This window comes from Aspergillus nomiae (genome assembly GCF_001204775.2).
Source record: "Aspergillus nomiae NRRL 13137 chromosome Unknown contig00055, whole genome shotgun sequence".
In the NCBI taxonomy this organism is placed as follows: Eukaryota; Fungi; Ascomycota; class Eurotiomycetes; order Eurotiales; family Aspergillaceae; genus Aspergillus; species Aspergillus nomiae.
The window spans coordinates 12,271-33,032 of NW_015378110.1; the positions used below are offsets into that span (position 1 = coordinate 12,271).

The window sequence follows — 20,762 nt, forward strand, 5'->3', positions numbered from 1 at the left end:
TCTAGTAGGTGAGCAATGTCGCCGTGAGCTCCCATGACGTAGATGATAGGACAGATCATGGGATATGGGTTAAGTGATAGTCGCGCGACTAGATACCTAGAGCTAGAATAAGTTTTATCTTTCTCGTTTATGTTTACCTTGATCATGTGCATTTTATCCGGAGCTCTCTTGTCGGGTGAGATAGAAAAAGAACACTCCCTTGTAAAAAGGTGTTGTTGGTCTCTTCGAAGTTTGAATAACAATGATGATTGATCGAGGTGATGTATAAGAATGAGTTTACCGAATACAAGTCGTTAGATAGAATATTCCAACTGCCCTCGAGGCACATCAGGATGAGATCGAGATTAGTGTTAATTACTCTTGAGATAGCATGATTATCTATTTAACACCGATGGCAGACCTGTTGGTTGTCAACCGCTCACTTCCACCATCTCTGTCCTCTATTTCTCCTTCCCTCTTGCCTTATTCCTCAGGAATCTAAGACCTTCATCGCAGGAGGCGTTGTTGCAAAGTGAAATGCCGCAGGTTGGAGAGTTCGATCAGCCCCGTCTAAGGGTCAGAAATCAGGATAGCAAGAAAGGCGTTGTTAGATAGAGCTATCTGATGGAGGGTGAAATGTCAAGGTATTCCGAGTTACTTTCAGACGGTGGTGGACATAGCTTTTCGTTCAGAGATTTCTTTGAGCTTTGCATATGATAGATTATATGCTATAAATATTGTGGCATAACTTAGGCAGTCCACAAGTAATCGCCAGACACATATCGGTCCCTCAAACACAGCTCGTTCATCCTTAATAGACATTATTGACTTAATAAACAACATTGGTATCCTAACAAGAATCAAGTAGCAGAGACATCAAAAATTAGGCAGCAGGAGCCCTGGGTCCAGTTACCACAAACATCTCTTGCGGCCGCACACTGAACGCTCCGTTGCAGTTAATACCGTCATTGCCCACCACATAGTTCGGGTCCGCCAGTTCAAACTCGACATCCTTGAGGATGCTCGCCAGCACGTGGAAGGACCATTGCCAGGCATACCGCTTGCCAATACACTCGCGCTTACCATTACCGAAGCCCCTCTTCACACCCTTGGGGAGTCGGTCGAAATTCTCTCCGACCATACGCTCGGGTTTGAAGGCTTCGGGGTCTTCGAAGATGGCCGGATCACGATTCACAGCCGCCAGGATGGCGATCAGGGCCTGCTTCTTGGGAACTTCGTACTCACCACCGGCGAGCAGGACGGGGCCCTCGATCGAAGGGATAGGTTGGATATTGAAGCCGGGGGCGACGCCGGAGAGTCGGAAGGATTCCCGCAGGATAGCTTCAGTGTAGGGGAGGCGAGCAAGATGTTCGTGTTCGATCCTGACAGAAGGACCACCGACCACAGTGTCCAGCTCCTCGCGAGCCTTGGCAACTGCGTCTGGGTTCTTCGCCAGATAGTACATTGCGAAAGCGAGTAGGTTGGGTGCCGTGGCGCTACCAATGAAGATATTGATAATCTCATCCAGCACCTGACTGTCGGTCAGGCCTTTACCGGTTTCCGGGTCTTTGCCCTCTAGCAACGCATAGAGCATGTCCTTCTTGTCGGTTGGATTGCTCTTTCGAGTATCAACGATGTCTTTTCCGCAGTCACGCATAGTCTTGATCCACGCTTTCCATTTACGATTGTAGAACAACCAGTTGAGTAGCCGGGGGCGGAGAGGTCGGCGCATCGCCTCATGGGTAGCACCGTCCATGGCTTTAATGACCGGAGGTTCAGGACCCTCCATGCAGTGTACCCGCTGATCGAAGAAGCAAAGCATGTTTGCGGCATGGTTGCATCGATCCAAGTCGTTCGTCACATCGACACGCTGCCGGGACCCCGCCGTCCATTTCTTGATCAGGTCGTCTGTTGTTTCTTGGATGCCGGAGAACACCTGCTCAACAGCTTCCCACGAAACCAGGGGCGCCATTATGCGGTGTGCGATACCCCATGCTTCCATTTCATCGTGATCTGCCGTGAACAAACTGTCGTTGACTGCATCACGGATTGCTACGATGGGGCCTTCTACGCATTTGCGGAAGCGCGTTTCGTCGCAAATCTCTTCTAGTAGGTGGGCACCGGTAATAAAGACTATATCGCGACCGAGGATGGTGATTTTGAAGATGGGGCCTAGGGTACAGGCACATGGTGTTAGCTGTGCCCTGTCACAAAAGGCTCATTGAGACTCACGATAATCTTTGGCTAGCTTGTTGAAGGAGCCCCAGGCATTGTTACCATCAAGATCGAGGAGATTTCCCAGGATGGGAACACCTTTCGGCTTCGGGATCGGCGACGGCATGATGTTTGCTAGGTCAGGAAAACTACAGAAATTCTCACGGGAGGAGGGTCAGTTGCCGGAGGTAGGCAATTTAAATTCCCTCTCCACCAGGTGCTCTGTTGGCCCATCCTCCACATTCATCCCTGTGCAAGCACCGGTACCAGTTGTGATTTGTGAAGATTCTTGTGTGGCTGCAGATCTTGGCTCAGCCGAATCACGCCGATTCGCGCGACGATCTCATAACAATAGTTTGTGAATTGATGGACTGGCTTGGGTCATCAGTCCACTGGCTGTCTCTTAGAGGTCCTAAAGCGGGATCGATCGTCGCACAGATCATGGTTCGTCTGGAGAGTGGGAGAGTGAGAGCTTCCTTGCTTGGGCTGGGGCCCAATGGAGAGTGCGCGCCCACTCAGAGTGGAACGGTTGTCAGCTCGTGTCCCATTTGACGAGCAAAGGGGTCGTCGGTGTGGATGTTTTGTTTTGAGTTCGCTCCGCGACACGAGAGAGGATCTGTTCTGATTTGGTGGAATGCTGATCCACTGCGGCCGCGGACCGTCATGAAGAGGACCAGCTCTGAATAGCCGAAGTCTATACTCTGCCGCGTTTCCAGCCTTTTGGGTCCCGATTGGCAGGATGTTAACATACCAAACAAACACAGTGTTTATATCCCTGCACCGTGAGGGCATTGAATGGGTTGTTTTTCTCTGAGGGAGGAATGACTGAACAATGGTATGTACATATCAATCCTAAAAGGGGGAGCCATACTCGACTTACATAAGGCAAGTCAAGTGAGGTCAGGTGTTTTGAATGTCCATCACCACATCTTTTGCCGAACGCTAACTTTTTCTCTGCAACCCATCCCCACAGGCTTGTCATTAGCGTCTTACACAGACCAATTCTCATGCAGCTTACTTTTCATCCCTCGCGACTCCGTACTTCGTGCGCCTATCACTAATTGAACGTCGGGTCACAGCACACCCGAGACGCCGTATCTCTGCTCAGGTGGGCGATATCTGAAATAACTTAGTGCCAACAGGATTGGAACATTTGAGGGCAAAAATAAGGTTCCAGTCGCAGATACAAGCACCAGCTAATTGTCTATGTGGTGTTAATATGTGGGAGCTAAATCCAAGTTATGATACCACGCAGATCTACATGTCCGAGCACGCAACCCAAAACAAACCAGACAAATACTGCTTTACCGCTGCGTCAAGAAAGTGTCGCAAGCATAACACGCCAATCTCAGATGTGAGTACTAGTGCCTTCCCAGCTGTCAAAGAGCCCCATATCATTGAGTCAGAGAAACTCTATTAGTTAACTAACCCTGGTGTTCGTCTCGACTGCTCCACTCCCAGCCACCATACCACATTTCGGTAAGCATGCGACACGTCTTGGCTACGCCTTCTGGAATGATTTGATTTCTTGGAATCAGCTTCTTCTTGCGATGTTCCCTATCCTACCAAGTAGATGCCAATAACACAAATATATCAAAACTTGGGCTATGTACACTCCGCCAACACCTTCACCTGGATATGATTTTGTCCAGGTTTTGTCTGTCCATTGAAACAGTCCCGGACTGTCCTAATGTTCTCTTCGGCGGTTTCAAACAGAGAGAATTCGAATCTCCGCAGCAGCGTGGCTAGGGCTAGGTAGAACCAAGCATGAGCCATACTAAATGTCTGAGTTAGCGAGTGTTGTCGATATCTAAGAAACAGCATACTTTGGCCCCAAACATCCTTGGCTTCCCTTTGAGAACGGTACGAGATATTTGTCCAAGTTCAAGCCGGTAGGGCTTGGTGTTAGCCACCGTTCAGGCCGAAAGACTAGTGGATCAGGGAATATAGCGGGATCCCGCAGAATGAAGTGGCTGGACATGCTCACTGGGGTCTGTCGTTTGTCGAAAGCCTCGTCAGCCAGCAAAACAGATTCTAGAATGATATGAAAGAGACACCATACCCCTGGGGGAATCTTCCAGTTTCTGAACTCCAGTGTCTCATCAGGCGCAATCCGCGGGAGACGTGATGTGACAACGGCAGAGACACGAAGCCCCTCTTTAATGACTGCAGTCTTATCTGAAGTGAGCCGTGGAGACCTATAACGGAAGGGTCCCTTTGCTCACCAGATACGGAAGTTTTACAAGCATGCTCAAGCCAAGCCCATCTTGTAAATGTGCAGTCTTGTCCTGCAGCTCCTTACGTAAGTCTCGACAGACCAGCGGAGAACGAACAACATGGAACATTGTGATGGCCAAAACCTGAGATGGAGCGTCAGTGCCGGCAATCATCAGAAATTTGGCATCGTCAGTCAGTCTATGTAATGTCCTCTCCTTCGGAGGTAGTTTAGGATTGTGCATAAGCTGCGAGAAGATGCTATTCTCCTTGACGCCGTCCTTGTTTTTCGCAAACACGTATTGCATTTGGTGTTCTATCTCCTGATGTCCATATTTATTAGTAACACTCAGGTCCACATCAACAGTGCAACCAAATTCTCCCAGGAAACTTACCTTCTCCGTATAATCAATATACCGCACCCCAGGAGCGAGAAGCGCACTGACCCACAGAGGCAGGAACCGAAAAAGAACCACTAGCCAAGGAAAATGCCTCGCAAGAATGAGTTTGGCGAAGGTGCTATTTACGCCCTTCTTCCATCTGTCATCTAGCCTTTCCCTCCTCAACTCTTCGAAGCACCCGCTCTCCCCGAATGCATAGGTCGAAACAACATCCACAGCAAACGACACGAAAGAAGTATGCAACTCCACTGCCTCACCAGTCCTCATGGCCTTCTCCATATGCCCACAGAGCAAATCTAACTTGCCCTTGATAACCCCCTCCAAGTCCCTGACAGCTTGCTTGGAGAGAAAGGGACTAATCATCCCACGCCGCAAGCGGTGGTGATCATATTCTGCGGTGGCGAAGGTCGAGGTCGAAGCTCCGACAGATAGAAACCAAAGGTACTTATCCCGTCGCTTTGTGGGCCCTGCATAGAGGGTGTTATAGTAGTCTGGGTCTTTGATATGGAGTTCGTTGGGGTTGATCCGCACAATAGGACCATAATTTCCGTGGAGACGGTCGATTTCCCACATGAACTGGCCACCGAGGAGAACATCAAAGAATACCTCGTACCAGCTGGTGACAGCGGCGAGAGCTGGGCCGGGAAATTTGGCGAGCGGGGAGAAGAAGAGACGGTAGATGGCTAGACTTGCTGTGTATATTGCAAGAGCTATGCATGTGGAACAGATCGCTTGGAGGAACGTGGGCATCATCTTCCGGTACGAGAGGTGTGGTGATAGCAGGATAATGGTAGTCTAGAAGAGTGGGTAGATATCGGGTGTCACTAATGACCACGTAGTATCGGGGACTTTATATGTGATCTTGACAGACTGCACGCAGGCTCTGTGTCACTACATATCTACCCAACTCGCATCATCTGCCCAAACCCGTCAGGGTTGGTTCTACTTGTTACAGTTCTTGATGACAGCTTCACCGGAGAAGAAGCAACTAAAACACCGCCTTCGCTGTATCCAGTGCCCGAGAAGATATGTATGGGGCTTCCTCCAGGAGACGGAGACATTGTAGCCTTCCCTACAAACAAACCCCAACACAAGAAGCAAGAGAATGAAGGGCCTTCAGAGAATATGAGAGTCATGGGTGGCCTGTCTTGCTGTCGGCAGGTTTCGCAATCTGGTTAAAGACAACTGATCGAGTAGGGAAGGAGTCAAGAAACACTGGACGTCAACCTCTGATGTAAGTGTTCGTTGCTAAGCTTTTTTTGCAGTAGGGTATAGATGTATACAATCCCGGGTCAATTGTCTTCTTGGTTCTGATATTGCCATCTAATCCAACCTGAGACACTTAGCCATTGATATACAGCCCAGCAACACCTCAATTGGCATTATAGATAAAAGTAGACTGTAATCCAATCTACGTATACAACTGAGTATCCCATTTCAAACCCTACCAGTAACCTCCATTCCTGAACACGACACCATGAACACCACCAGTAACGTAGAAAAGGCAGTGTATATTAACAGGTACCTTCACCTCTTTCCCGCCCATCCAAACCCACGAAAAGCCCACCAAACCATACCCAACACCTCACAGTCACCTTTCCCAAACCCAAAATCATCCCCACAGCGGAACCAAAAGCCTATGCGGACCGACAGATCATGCCATTATGCCCGAAAGTTAAAAGTCAGCCTTGTAGCATCACACAAAGTCTATTCACATTTCAACCACGTCATGACATTCTTTTTACCTTACTGTCAGCTTTGGATTCATGGGAACTTTCAAGATGTATATATCTGGGAGGGAAAGACTTTGGGGGGAGTAATGGCTCTATTTGCTTGTTAATAATTCCTCGGTCTCTCAGTCTCTTGACAAACGTGTATAATCAACCACCAACCGCCACCACTCTATCACCACTATTACACCTCCTACATATCCGATAGTAAGACCAAGAAAAAGAAGGAAAGAAACAGAGGGAGGGAAAAATGGTCGTCAAAGAAATCACCTCGTCCGTCCTCCCCGGCCGTTATCCCACTCTAAAAATCCGCCTTGCTAACATAAAGATTGCCCAACAGCTACACAACCCTCCAGAAAACAATCCAATCCCCGACGCCCACAGTCGTCGATTTCACGGCCGGCTGGACCGGTCCCTGTCGTCCGATGTTCTCGGCCTTTGAGCAGATCTCCCATACAACACCGCACATGGCGTTTTACCGGATGGACGTGCGGAAGTTGTCGGACGAGGAGATCGCCAAGCTGGGGATTGTGGCGATGCCGACGTTATGGTGTTCCGGGAGGGGAGGAAGGTGAGGGATTTGGTAGGAGGTAGTCCTGGGGGCTTGGAGGGGTTTGTTCTCGAGGGGCATTGATTGCATTATGGTGGGAGGTGGTTCTAAGGTGGTAGTGAGCATACGGTAGATCAAGGAAGAGAGATTTCAACCTATTGAATTGGATAAGCAAACTTACTTAGCATACGAAATTTATCTATAGCAGGTATTTTAACGAATATACACATAAGACACAGCCATGGAGTCGAATAATAACTGTGGGCTCTTATGGTTCCCTCCTGTATCTATTTACCAGTTTTTTAGTCTTGTATTAGAGTCCCTTTGTCGCTGCCTTGGTATCAGATTATCCCTCCTTCTTAGTTAATTTCATATAATAGATACACCTTTAATCATTATATTTAGAAAAAGCCAAAACTCTAGAACCAAAGTCTAGGTTCTACATGGGATAGTGATATCGAAACCAGTCTACAGCGAAAAGCAATCCCTTTTATCTACAAGACGACATGCTAAATCTCTCGCCACTGCATCTTCATGTGAACGAGAGAATGCCCAGCACATTAGAAACCAAGGTCACAAAGGCCACGGAAGCTCGTAAAAGATCTATTTGCTTGCCGAGGAGCAGAGAGGTCTCAGTCAATGAGTACTACAGACTACTTGTTCAGATCGGCTAGGTCGACACCAACAAACCCGGACCTTTTGTAAAATAAATCGGTCAATATTTAATCCAACAGAGCGTGTTGATGCCGTTCGGAATCTATATAGAAGAATCATTGAAAAATGAGAAAATTTCTGATCCCGGGCCCATGGTCATAGACCGAGGAATGAGGAAGTTCCAGGGTATATGATATCCGGACCGTTGTAGGACCCCCTATATGCATCGGGACCAGGAGTAGGAGCGTCCGATACAATGGGCTACTGACTGTATATGATGCAAACGGCGAATTGTAGATCGTACGGAGGTGGAAAGACTACGGGAGACTTGCCTAGTACAGAGGCTAGCCAGGTGGATGAGGAGGGCCCTAAACTACATCATCAAATAGATACTCAAGGCGATGTTGTATAGGAGCTTGAATAGCTTCAAATATATAGTATGGGTGAGGTAGAACAATATGCTGAAGGGCGGGTAGCTCTGCTTCAGGGCTTTCGTCACAAGGGACAAATAATTAAGGAGGTCAAGACATGATGGTATGTATTGTATGGAGCAAGACAGATCAACAGGGAACAGAGAAGAGCTCTTACTCTGAAATTATTTATTGGGTTGGCCAGATATATTAGTTACAAAAGCGAGGCGCGCCTGACGCCTGATTCATCAGGGTCAAACACAGATCTATTATGGCTAAGCCTCCGTCTTCTTCCCCTTCACTGAAATCCACCGAATTGACAAAGCCCCAACGATTGCTAGTGACGAAAGAGCAACTCCAACATACAACGCCTGGGTAATAGCTGAGTTATAGGCTCTCAGTACACCGTTCAGCATTTCCGGCGGTACAGTGTCCCGAAGTGTGGTCATTCCAGTTGTACTATTCTCATGTGCGTTGATCCGGGGAGCTTCCAGCGCCATATGCTTCACAAGTTGGCTCCGGAACACGCTCTGTGCCACTGAAATAGCAACCGATCCCCCAAGCGACTCCATAAAGGCGGTGATTGCGATGGCAAGGGGGATATCATCTGGCTCGAGTACAGTCTGAACAACGACCATGGGTTGCGATAACCCTATACCCAGTCCAATTCCGAAAGGGACCTGGTAGCCAATCCATTGCGCAGGCCCACTATCAACTTTCAAGGTGGAAAGTAGACCAGCGCCGATTACAGATACAACGGGGGCAGCATACATAAATGGAGCATAGTACCCAATTTTGCCAACCAATACGGCGGAAAGGATAGTACAAATCGTCATTCCTAGAATTGTAGGGAGACTCATCAGACCAGACTTTGTCGCGGAGACACCCTTGACACTCTGGAACCATATAGGAAGCTGCGGAAATCCGGGGGTAAGTTTCATGACCAAGGGAATAATAAGTGGATACATTGTGACTTACATGGTAGGTAAAAGCCATCATTGCACCAGTGATACAAAAGCTGAATATGCAGGTGCCCCAGATATCTCTCTTCTTGATCAACCGGGGAGGTATTGTGGCCTTGTCCTGTCTCCACCACTGCACGACAATAAATATCGACATCAAGGCGGCAAATCCCACAATCAGGCCGATGATGCGCCGGTCACCCCAAGGATAATCTGCACCCCCCCACGACAGTACCAGCAAAAGGCATATAACAGCTGGAAAAAGGAAGAGTAGACCGACCAGGTCGAGGTGCGATAGAAGACACTTGACCCCTCTTGCTTGTTTAACGGGCTGTTGTGCCTCGAGAAGGAAAACGATGGCCAACGCCGTCAGTCCACCAAAGGGAAGATTGATATAGAAGCACCATCTCCAAGTGAGATAATCAGTGAATACACCGCCAATAAGAGGACCAGCTACATCAGCAACGCCAAAAAGGCCCATGATAAGAGAAATACATAGCAGCCTTCGCTGCAGAGGCATGCTTTGAGAAATTACAGTGATTGCTCCCGAAAACAATCCCGCGGACCCCAAACCGGTGATCGCACGCCCAATGATTAAGCCCACGGAGTTGGGGGTGAAGCCGCAAACCAATGACCCTATCTCAAAAAGCGCTAGGGCAACGAGATAGATCCATTTGACAGGATACAAGGTATAGAGCTTCCCAAACGAAATGGTTAGACAGGAATTCGTCAAGAGATAACTACTCCCATACCAGCCAATGTCCTGCGAAGAATGGAATTGATCGGTGATCTTCGGAATTGCGGTGGCCATGATTGTGTTGTCCTGAAAGAAAAGAACTCAACCGTGTTAACAGGTTCCTGATCCTCAAGCCTTTGGATGGTTTTCCATGGTCATACCAACGCCATACAGAAGACAGCAAAGCTTAATCCTGACATAACACCAACAAGCCTGAATGTCGTTAGATGTTGTTGGGCCCTTTCCTCGGGTCTCTCATTGTCATCATTTTCACGCGGCTCGTTTTGTTGCTCGATGCTGTTTCTGACGTTCGCCGAGGATGCCGTCGAACCGGATTTCTCGTGGCAGGGATCCATCTCTGATACTGAAGTAGAATGGTGGAGGCGTTGACAAGATACCCAGTTATGCTTTCATTCCATCTTCATGAGCCCTGCCTTTACAAGAAATGGCAACCCGGAGGTTTGTGGCGTTCAAAAAAAAAAAAAAAAAAAAAAAGGAAAATAAATAAACAAATAGATAGGGTCTTCGGGACTTTTTGGGGTGACGGCGTCTCTCAAATGCATCAAAGCTTCATACAAGGAGGTGGTTATTTCCAGACTAGCTCATTTACAAAGATCGTAGCTGAATGTATCAACAGATTGCCAACGAAAGCTTGATTCTTGGACAAGTCCGAAGACCCTTACTTCGCTATGAATGTGCGATGAGTCTGTTTTCCCGGGTCGTAAGCTGGATATCACTCTTGCACTCCCAAAAGGGACACTTTCAAATGATCGGCGCCTTTCATCAACGGCTAGTGAAAACAGTCAATACTTTTAATCCCGTGGCGCAAGGGGGAGACATTTTGATTTCCCTTGCAGTTCATAATATCATACATGCAGAAGCAGAATACTTGAGCGCCAAGAGCTATTTTGGCTTCAGGGGAGGGTAATTTTGACCCGTCGCTCAGAATTCCACATACCAAGAGCCTACATACCGGGGCATGATGCAAGACTTGGCCATGGGCACAGATGAGAACCAAGCAAACTCAAAAGTCCATTTCTTTAACGTAAGCATTCCGTTGGCCTGCTGGCGCCAGTGGCAGCCAAGAGGATCTTGTCTGAGAGTTTGAAGGCTACGATCAAAGTATATTTGATCACCAGATTTCAGTCGTAACCCTTCGTCCTTAGCATAGGAGGGCTCGAAATATGGGTTAGATTATGTAAATAGGCTGATCACACTATAAATCATTGCATTGGCTTGCAGTATATGGCAGTCTAGAACTAAGAAGAACATATTCGGTTGAACTGCGCATGAACGAACACCACACTTCAACATAGTTCCAACTACCACTAGCATAATAGATCGACCGCACGTTGACCACTAACTTAATTAAACTTGAACGGGGATTAGCTCCACTGCCTGGTCGCTGAAGGGATAATCCGAATATCCGATTGGGGACAGTGGAGTATAGAAGGTGTCTCGGTCATAGGGGGTAAATGGAAGGCCATCTTTCAAACGCAGCGGCAGATCAGGATTTGAGATGAATAGTCGTCCAAAGACTGCGCCGATCTCGTGTAAAGGATAGTCGACATCCAATGTGTGCTTGGCCGATTGGGTTGTATAGCCTCCACCCAGAAACACCGGGCTGGTTTCGCCCCAGGCTTTCACAAAACTCGCATTGTCCTCAAGCGAATGGCCGTCAGTGGGGCCCTGCAGGGGCTCATCCTCATCAACCGAAACACGAGGGTTGGTCAAATGAAGATAGGCCAACTTTAGCTCCTTCAGGTTGGTAATCAAGTGCAGGAACTGCTGTTCCATACCTTCCATTTTCATGCCTTGCTGATCATTCCACGGAGTTAGCTTGACTGCCACCCGCTCACTCCCGACAGCTTGAACCATGGCCCTGGTCACCTCGACTGCGAAGCGAGATCGGTTCGGGATGCTTCCACCCCAGGAATCGGTCCGGCGGTTGCAAGTATCTTGTGTGAATTGGTCGACCAGATAACCGTTCCCTCCGTGCAGCTCAACGCCATCAAAACCAGCCATGATTGCATTCCGTGCCGCCTGGGCATACAAGGCGATGTACTGCTGAATCTCCTCTTCAGTCATAGCTCGTGGGACCGGCTCCCCCGCATCCACAGGTACAGCACTGCTAGAGATATGGTCGAACCCATCCTGCTTGAGTGCATCTGCATCGCCTACCCGACCTAGGGCCCATAGCTGGAGAAAGATGTAGGAGCCTTGAGCGTGCACCGCATCGGTGATCTCCTTCCACCGGGTTATCTGTTCAGCGGACCAGATCCCGGGCACATTTGGGTAACCACCTGCCCCAGGGGAGATGTATGTGGCTTCGGCAATGATCAACGTTCCGGGAACGGAGGCGCGCTGAGAATAGTACTCTTTGGCAATCGGAAGAGGGACATTGTCATCGTCCGCACGGAAGCGAGTCAGCGGGGCCATGATGACTCGGTGCTCAAGTTGGCAGAATCCAACCTGCAAAGGGGTGAAGAGCTTCGACATCATGGGTAGACCGCAGTTGTTCAAACAGTAGTGTACATCAATACCAAAAGACTCAAGACGAGAGGAAAGGTCACCTTCATCTATTGCCGTTGGATATAAAGGGTCCCTGTAAGTTGTCTAGATGTACACCGCTTATTGCTCTTCTACGGAAAGATGCAGTGTGCGTAAACCATAAAGCCTAAGAATGTCACAGAAAGGAAAGGGATGTCGGAGAGCAGGTAGCGGACATTTGGGATTGAGCGGCCATGTCCGAGCCATACCTGAAGACATTGTAAAGAAAAAGCGGTGGAAACAACACCTTGCGTACAAACTCGATGGTCATAGGCTGCAAGGGAGACCGGTGAATATTTTACAGCCTCATCTATCTATTCTTTACAAGAGGATCGGCCAAAATGGCGCCTTTCAGCTACGCCAGCCATACTCCGGGTGTAGGTTAAGTTTCTGATATATTACATATCACCCCTTGAGTGGCGGTGTATGCAGTCACTGCAGAAATCTGAGATCAATGTGGATAGTGTACGGACGATCTCGGTAAACCGACATTCATTCTTGAACATTCCGTTATCGAATAGACTTTGGGAAGAGAATGAGATGTACAGATACATTGTTGCAGGCTTTCGCTATATAGTTTACCTAAAAGGAACCGCTGAAAACCCTAGGTCCGGCTGGCTATTTGTACCCATCTTGGGATATTCTTACCTCTCTCCAGCTCTCCAGGGATTTGCAAAACACTTAAGTTATTTTTGGCATGACGCTCTCTACTACACCTCCTTCTCCCGAACCGCCCGGAGCGGATGAATATGGCCTGTGTGTCGCTAGCAATCTGGGTCTTGGACAGCTTTTCTATCGACAAGTCCGGCAAAGCCCCTCTTCCATTGCTGTTGTAGATGGCGAGTCATCTATCACGTATGGTCAACTACACGCGTGGGCAGTTTCTTTGGCTGCACAGCTATCCCACGAAGGCTTCGTCAGAGAAGAAGCGGTAGGAATCGTTGTCCAACATGGAGTTGCCGACGTGGTTGCCCAAATGGCCGTGATCTACGCCGGTGGTAGCTGTGCCCCTATGGATCCAACCCTGAGGGACCAGCAGATATGCCAACGATTAGAACGACTCAACTCGCGGTTCATTCTCGTTGACCAGTCCAATCGAGGGCGAGACCTACAATTCCAGCAGATCGTGCTAGAGGAACATTTGCCTCTGACCAGCAAGGATATATGCGATGACAACAACTTTCCCGTCACAACCGACCTTTCCCACCGCACACATTTGATACACACTTCCGGAACCACTAGCGAGCCCAAGGCAGTGCAAATAGCCGCTCGATCGATCTTACAAGTGGTGTTCCATGCCCCATTCGAGCCAGTCACAGTAGATGATGTGGTCGCTCACGCTAACAATAGCAGTTTCGATGTCTCTCTTTTTGATATCTGGGTCCCATTATTACGTGGGGCTCGGATTGCTGTACTCAAGAAGATGGTTTTGCTAGATCTCCTTGTACTGGCGGAGCATATTGATCGCCTGGGGATCACAGTTATGGCTACTACCACTGCCTTGCTCAATCTCGCTGCTTCAACTTTGCCAACTGCATTTTCCAAGTTGCGTATTTGTTTTATTGGAGGCGAGGCAGCTAATGTGAGCGCTATCGAAACAGTTCTGCGCAAAGGACCTCCAGAGATGCTGATTAACGCTTATGGTCCGACTGAATGCTGCATATTCTGCCTGGCTCACCGGGTTACACCCAAGGATATCCAGATGGGCTCTGTCAGTATTGGCACACCCATCGGCCATACCGTCGCATACATTGCGGACGAGTCAGGTCGCGCTGCCAACGAAGGGGAGCTTTGGATCGGCGGGGCGGGCGTGTCCCCTGGATATATAAACCAGCCGGAAAAGAATGCCAAAAGTTTCCCCACGATAGTGATGCCTTCCGGCGAGGCAGCTCGATTCTACCGCACAGGTGACATTGTTCGTCGCCGTGACGATGGTCAGATCGACTATGTAGGGCGGGTGGACCATCAGATTAAAGTTCGAGGCTTCCGAATTGAACTTGAGGCTGTTGAAACCAGTCTACTCCAGACTGGTTTGTTTGCTGAGGTGGCAGCGATGGGCATTCAGTCGCCGCAAGAGGGTGCAGGATCGGTGCTGGTAGCCTACGCGACCCCCAAGGATCCGGCTCATCCCCCTGAGATCTCTAAGGCCTTGGAGATCCTCCAGGACACCTTACCCGACTACATGATTCCCCAATTGCAGCTCATTCAGAAGATGCCGCTCAACAGTCATGCCAAGGTGGACCGAAAGGGTTTGAAGCAACTCTTCTGCCAGCGTTCGACCTCGCTGCTCAAACCAGGGCCGAAATTGCCCAATACGCTCTGCCAGGACACCCAAACGACCTTGGCTAGCCTATGGGCCACTATCCTGGCAAACCCAAAGCCAGAATATAAGGAGAGCGATGATTTCTTCGTGCTTGGAGGTACCTCTCTCCAAGCATCTCTTCTCATTAGCCAAATTCGTCAGGTATTTCGTTGTGAAGTATCTCTTTTGGCTCTGTATGACAACTCTACAGTTGGAGCCCTAGCGAGTATTATTGATCACGCCAAGGGCGGTCACCTCAAGACTGTGCGTGATGAGAGAGAATTCTGGCTGGCTGACACAAAGCTGGCCGACGATTTGCCCGCTCCGATGACCACACCCGTGAACTGGCAGCGTGATATTGAAGGCCGCATTTTTATCACCGGTGCCACAGGCTTTGTTGGGGCGTTCTTGTTAGTAGACTTATTAAACATGCCATCGGTACATCAAATTGGCTGTCTGGTGCGAGCCCCCAATTCCGCTGCTGGTATGCAGCGACTGCGTCTTGCCCTCGAAAAATATAATCTTTGGGAGGATAGATTCACGAATAAGCTTCTTGCTTTCCCGGGGTTACTAGAAGATAAGTATCTAGGGTTAGGACAGGCTCGATTCAACGAGCTGGCGAGCTGGGCTAGTGTAGTCTTTCACCTTGGTGCACGCGTCAACTATACGCAGCCATACTCACTACATCGCCCTGCCAATACACTGGGAACGATCAACGTCGTGCGGTTCGCTTGTACAAGGCGAAACAAGGCAGTTCACTACGTGTCTAGTATCTCCTGTTTTGGCCCCACTGGCTTCGTCACTGGCACAACAAGTGTGGGTGAGGATGACTCCCTTCTCCCCCATGTGGAGGCTCTCCCATACGATCACGGGTATGCGCAGAGTCAATGGGTGGCCGACCAGCTTCTTCGACGTTTGATGGATCGCGGGTTCCCAATCTCTATCTATCGGCCCGGGTTTATCACCGGCCACAGCCAGACGGGCGTCTGTAACCCTGATGACTTTTTCAGCCGCTTGATGATAGCATGCGAGCAGATGAAAAGCTACCCCATGTTGCCTAACCAGCGAAAGGAGTTCGTTCCGGTTGACTACGTTAACTCGGTCATTCTTCATATAGCTGCGTCTGAGCACGCTGTTGGCCGGGCCTACCACATCGTGCCCCCAGCCCGTGACATGTCCATCGACATGGATGACACAATGGAACTGCTGGGGGAGGCAGTAAATTCACGTATCCATGGCTTACCTTACATGGAATGGATTGACCGGCTGGCTGCCAACCCTCCTGTGGCATTGCAGCCGCTGCAGCCTATGCTGGCGGAGAGGGTGCATGACGGTATGACTCGTTGGGAGTTATATGCTAATATGCCCGTCTATCAGACAACAAACACTGATAGAATGATGGCCAATTATCCAGGAGGTCTGAAATTTCCCGCTCTTGACGCCTCTTTGTTGGGGAAGTACATCGCCCATCTGAGATCTGCTTGTTAGTCCCGTAGCCCGTGTTTTCGGATAATTAGAATTAATAAACGTATTTTGACACTTTGACTGCATGCCACATATTTCTCCTGGTTTTTCTCTCGAGAATGTATGTATTCCTTGGTTACGATATAGAGACTATGAAGGGCGGCAGTGGGATAGTAACCCTGCCTTTTCCAGACCCTCAGCAGAATGTTTGATACTACTATCTGCAAGACGTGATCCTCCCTGTCTATTGCCGAAGTTTCGCTACATACAAAGAGGACATTCTTTGGCTCTTCAGCCGCATCATCCTCTGCACCCAATAGCAGCAATAGATTGTCCCTTGCTTTCGCCAAAATGCCGGTCACTCATGCAATCCATGGTCGATCTGACAATAGTTGCGGTGAACATTCGATGTGGCGGTAAAGGGAGTGATAGACATATCACACTGCATATGCATCATTTCCGTGGCGTGGCTGAAATGGAATGCAATAAATGACACCCTTTTTCGTGGTCCGATCTAGCACGAAATAGTCGCTTTTTTTTATTTCCTTCCTTTCTTTTTCCTTTGTGGGGCTTTGGAAGCTCTGGCAAGACGTCTAAGAATCAACTGCCGGCTCTTACCCACTTGCTTCGCCCATCTGTGTATCTGCGACTGCCCCGGGCTTGATTTCCACGTTTGAGCTCAGGATGACGCTCACCAAGGTAAGCCGTCGTGCTCTTGTTACAGGGAGACGAGTACTGATTACATCCAGGAGGACTGTAAGCCACAGCTACCTTCCCCATCAGTTGGACAGGAAATCTAGTGTATACCGTACTAATGATATGACGTGGAAGTGGAGTTTCTCCAATACAGTGTGAGTTCACGCCTTATCCCGTTGGACTCAACCATCACAGTGATTGTTTATGCTGATTGCAATACGGTGACAGAGTGATGAGACAGAAATGGGTAAGCCATATTCCCGGAGTTGAGCCACTAGCGTCGATGTTAACGCTCCCGTCTTCAGAGGGCTGGCACCGGGTGGGCAAGCTGTTAGCCGATGGGAAGCTGAATTGGGCTCCGGTTCATGAGCCTCGGGCAGTTCTCGACGTTGGATGTGGTACTGGGACCTGGACGAAAGACTTTGGTTTGTGGCCCGACCCGATTGGAAGTGATGTCTAGTAGCTCAAGGAAAGTTACCAGCCGCAAGCCAACCAACCAGCCAGGTAAGCTCTTGCCGCGCGGTATCTGTATCAGTCGAATAGACACTAACAATACCAGTGCCTAGGCATTGACCTCGACGTCCCTGACAAAACCCAGTGAGAAGCCTGGCATCTGTTTTCCCTTCCTCGTGTCATATTTGCAGGGCTTTCCTGCTGACCATCAGCCAGATTTACCCCGAATTGTCGCTTCAGGAGCATCGACGTCGAGAGTGACTGGGGATATGTCGAGGAATTCGACTACATCTACATCCGCGGGTTGGCCGCGTGCATTATGGATTGGCCAGGCCTTTTCAGACAATGCTGGAGGTAAGTTCGGGCTCACCCATTTTCATTCTCCCCGTCCTATATACTGAGAAAGCAACCAGAGCGCTGCGCCCCGGAGGCTATATGGAAATCAGTGATTTTGGATATTCGTCCAAGTCCGAAACCAACTCGCTGGATCCCACCTGCGGGCTGCTGAGGTGGGAACAGCTGATAAACGAGGCGGGCGACCGCAGCCCGCGCAAAGTGGTCATAGCACCAGCCTTCCCTGGGCTGATGCGCGAGGCTGGTTTCTCTGACATCACGGAGCTCATCAAGCAGGTCCCGTACAGCGGATGGTCCAGCAATCCCCTTGCCCGGAAAATTGGTCAGATAAGCAACCCTCTTCATAAGCTGGGGCTAAAGAACCTGGGGCTTGCGGTGCTATGCAGCGTCTCTGGAATGTCCCCGGCAGACGTGGACAGGGAATTCGCTGCGGCTTCTGCGGATATGGACAACCCTGATCGCCAGTGTTGGATGCCTCTGTAAGTACTTTTCTTTAAATCTTTTCTATACGGAGACAACTGCTATCGAAAAGAGGGCCCGGGGCTTGCTGGCTGATTGTTCATTTATCTAGACATATCGTGTACGGGCAGAAGCCAGAATGAGTATATGAGCTACGGGCATCTAGGCGAGAACTGGTAGCATGTTTTATTGACTGAGAGAGGACAGACGATTCCGAAATTCTTAAGACAGCCGTCCTGCCTCAGGCAGTTATAGGACCTTACAGGAACTTCTTCTCTCTCCCAGCAGCTAGCTTCACCAATGATTCTTTCTCTCAATCCGATAAATAAGAAATGAATACAAATATACTTCCGGTGGCAACTTCACAAGCCTTCAAATTAACCTCGAGCTGCCTTTTGACAGCGACTAACCTACCTCATCTCACTGTTCCATAATTCACAAATCTCTATCCCCACAGTGGCTCATTGCAAAATATCAAGTACCTCGTACACGCTCCTTTATTTTCAAATTTAGAGGCTTGGTTTCCCAGATGCCATATTCATCCAATTCATGCGGGTTGATATTGTCCGGCTGGGCCTCGAAGTCGAAATTCCACAGGAGTCGCGCTAATATGATACGCATGTTGGCATTTGCCAGGCTAAGAAGGGTAAGTCAGTGGATGGGGTGTCCGAATGCATCATCTGTCGCCAAACGAAAGACGGATTTGAACTTACTTCAGTCCAATGCAGTTGCGCGTTCCAATGGAAAACGGTGCCGACGCCTCCCGGACGTCCGACTCGTATTTGGCATCGCCTAGCCAGCGTTCCGGGGCAAATCGCTCGGGATCGCGCCAGTACATGGGGGTCCGTGATGCAGCAAGGTTGGCCACGGAAACCCAGGTCTATAAGGCATGTATCGATTAGATGGACTCGTCTGTAGTTGATTGGAAGAGGGAGGGAATTGGCTTACGTTTCCTGGAACCCATTGGCCGTCAATGAAGGCTCCCGCTGCTGGCGCTACTCGGAACAACCCTATTGGCACAGGGGGGTGTATTCTCATCGCTTCCTGGATGACTGCCTTGAGGTACGGTAGTGCAGCAACGGCCGCCAGGGTGATTTCACCGTCCGCGGAGAAGCTGTCCCGGATCTCCTTGGTCAAGCGCTCATAGGAAGAAGGATTGTGAATGAGGTAGTAGAGAGCCGAGGAGATGGTGGAGGCGGTGGTTTCTCCTCCAGCAGTAATGACTATATTGACATTGTCGAATAGCTCGTCAGGGCTCATGCCCTTGAGCATGAAAGAGGAAAAGTCGGCGCGAGCGACGGGCTCGTCCTTTTCCTGCTGCCGCTGGTCCAGTTGTTTGCGGGTGAATTCCAAATGAGCCTCGTAGTTTGCGGTCATGTCGTTGGGGATAAAGTGTTTGAGGATCCGTTCGTAGGGAGCCAGTCGGTGGGCAGCCTGCGTATATGTCGAATGGATGATGGCCTTGAAGATGACCGATACCCAGGGGTGATAATCGGCTCGGTCGAGACAGCCGATAGGAGCACCAAATGACAGGCGGGTCAGAACATCGAAGAGGATAAAGTGCAGCCAGGGAATGATATCGACCACGCCCTTCTCATTAGGGTACGCTGCCTGGCCAGAGCGATTGCGCAGGGCAGCGATCAGCTGGTCGGTATAGCCCTGGATGGTGGCCTCTTGCTCCCGCACCGCCGTTTCGGAAAAGGCCGGGGCCATGAGCTTGCGCAGCCGATTATGATCGTGAAATCGAGCGAAGAAAATATTGCTGATATCACCATTTCCCTGCAGATAAGCCACGGGGTTCTTTTCGAACACCTTATCCTCCTTGGGCCGCCCCCCAAAAATGGTCTGGTTGGCCGAGGGGGAGATGTAGGACAACTCATTGGGGCCAATGCGCACCACGGTGCCATATTTCTCATGCAGCTCCGCCGTCCATTTACAATTATCTCCCCTCAGGACATGATACACGTTGAGCAATTGTGACGCCGCGGCCAGTTTGGGGCCGGGGTAGCGTCGTAGCGGGTGGAGGTACACATTGTAGGCTACTAGGACAAGATGAATGGCAATCCACTGGCTTTTGGTTAGTGGCTTTTTTTTCGTTTTGAAAATGAATCATGCAAAGGCTCTCTACTTACCGCACTGGAGAGTGACAGGACGACATCGGTTAAAGATATTGAAGATAGTAGCCGGGCTGCCATGGAGGAAGAGTTGGCAAATTCACACTGTTCGCTTGTAATTTACCTACCCAATCCAAAGCTAGCAAATGGATATACATATATAATAGTAGATCTGGCATCCAGGGACGAGGATTACCTTTTTCTCGGAAACTTAGTCCATATCTTGCAGACTCAGTACCACCCAATGAATGACCAGACCAATGTTTCGGTAGAGTTATCCCTTCATTTCCATTCCATTGCATAGACACGTCGTTATTTATGGCGCAGCTGAAAGAAGAATGCAAGGCAAGGGATAGATGAGCGGTGTGATCGACATGGACCTGTGATATCTCTCTCCATGCAGTGGGAGGCTAACAGGTGAGGTGTCATTCGCAAGTAGATCACATCATGCACACTTTTCATAGTCTACTTAACATGATCTTCGCCATCATTGCAATCTTTTCCTCAACATCCACTCCGA

At 49.4% G+C, this 20,762-nt stretch overlaps 8 protein-coding genes across 8 annotated transcripts; 3 read left to right on the forward strand and 5 right to left on the reverse strand.

Annotated features, from left to right (window-relative positions):
• Window positions 1-668: 668 nt before the first annotated feature.
• ANOM_003577 (putative cytochrome P450) lies at window positions 669-2,336 on the reverse strand. The gene is made up of 2 exons (XM_015548834.1): window positions 2,212-2,336; window positions 669-2,151 (listed from the first exon to the last, which is right to left on the reverse strand). The coding sequence occupies exons 1-2, from the start codon at window positions 2,318-2,320 to the stop codon at window positions 863-865; spliced, it is 1,398 nt and encodes a 465-aa protein (XP_015409271.1). The 5' UTR covers window positions 2,321-2,336; the 3' UTR covers window positions 669-862.
• Window positions 2,337-3,798: 1,462 nt separating this feature from the next.
• ANOM_003578 (cytochrome P450) lies at window positions 3,799-5,561 on the reverse strand (the record flags this gene model as incomplete). The annotated part of the gene is made up of 3 exons (XM_015548835.1): window positions 3,799-3,970; window positions 4,020-4,366; window positions 4,419-5,561. The coding sequence occupies 3 exons, from the start codon at window positions 5,559-5,561 to the stop codon at window positions 3,799-3,801; spliced, it is 1,662 nt and encodes a 553-aa protein (XP_015409248.1).
• Window positions 5,562-6,788: 1,227 nt separating this feature from the next.
• On the forward strand, window positions 6,789-7,113 carry ANOM_003579 (thioredoxin family protein; the record flags this gene model as incomplete). Its single annotated transcript, XM_015548836.1, has 2 exons — window positions 6,789-6,811; window positions 6,879-7,113. 2 exons carry the CDS (start codon window positions 6,789-6,791, stop codon window positions 7,111-7,113), a joined length of 258 nt encoding a protein of 85 aa, XP_015409249.1.
• A 1,314-nt stretch (window positions 7,114-8,427) lies between these two features.
• Window positions 8,428-10,206, reverse strand: ANOM_003580 (MDR family MFS transporter; the record flags this gene model as incomplete). The annotated part of the gene is made up of 3 exons (XM_015548837.1): window positions 8,428-9,066; window positions 9,131-9,937; window positions 10,012-10,206. The coding sequence occupies 3 exons, from the start codon at window positions 10,204-10,206 to the stop codon at window positions 8,428-8,430; spliced, it is 1,641 nt and encodes a 546-aa protein (XP_015409282.1).
• Window positions 10,207-11,218: 1,012 nt separating this feature from the next.
• ANOM_003581 (alkene reductase) lies at window positions 11,219-12,352 on the reverse strand (the record flags this gene model as incomplete). The annotated part of the gene is made up of 1 exon (XM_015548838.1): window positions 11,219-12,352. The coding sequence occupies one exon, from the start codon at window positions 12,350-12,352 to the stop codon at window positions 11,219-11,221; it is 1,134 nt and encodes a 377-aa protein (XP_015409281.1).
• Window positions 12,353-13,097: 745 nt separating this feature from the next.
• On the forward strand, window positions 13,098-16,190 carry ANOM_003582 (non-ribosomal peptide synthetase; the record flags this gene model as incomplete). The annotated part of the gene is made up of 1 exon (XM_015548839.1): window positions 13,098-16,190. One exon carries the CDS (start codon window positions 13,098-13,100, stop codon window positions 16,188-16,190), a length of 3,093 nt encoding a protein of 1,030 aa, XP_015409280.1.
• Window positions 16,191-16,850: 660 nt separating this feature from the next.
• On the forward strand, window positions 16,851-18,152 carry ANOM_003583 (uncharacterized protein; the record flags this gene model as incomplete). Its single annotated transcript, XM_015548840.1, has 9 exons — window positions 16,851-16,865; window positions 16,916-16,922; window positions 16,998-17,017; window positions 17,091-17,109; window positions 17,168-17,287; window positions 17,344-17,366; window positions 17,422-17,459; window positions 17,532-17,669; window positions 17,729-18,152. The coding sequence occupies 9 exons, from the start codon at window positions 16,851-16,853 to the stop codon at window positions 18,150-18,152; spliced, it is 804 nt and encodes a 267-aa protein (XP_015409279.1).
• Window positions 18,153-18,602: 450 nt separating this feature from the next.
• ANOM_003584 (cytochrome P450) lies at window positions 18,603-20,323 on the reverse strand (the record flags this gene model as incomplete). The annotated part of the gene is made up of 4 exons (XM_015548841.1): window positions 18,603-18,765; window positions 18,842-19,008; window positions 19,077-20,195; window positions 20,261-20,323. 4 exons carry the CDS (start codon window positions 20,321-20,323, stop codon window positions 18,603-18,605), a joined length of 1,512 nt encoding a protein of 503 aa, XP_015409278.1.
• Between the last annotated feature and the right edge of the window lie 439 nt (window positions 20,324-20,762).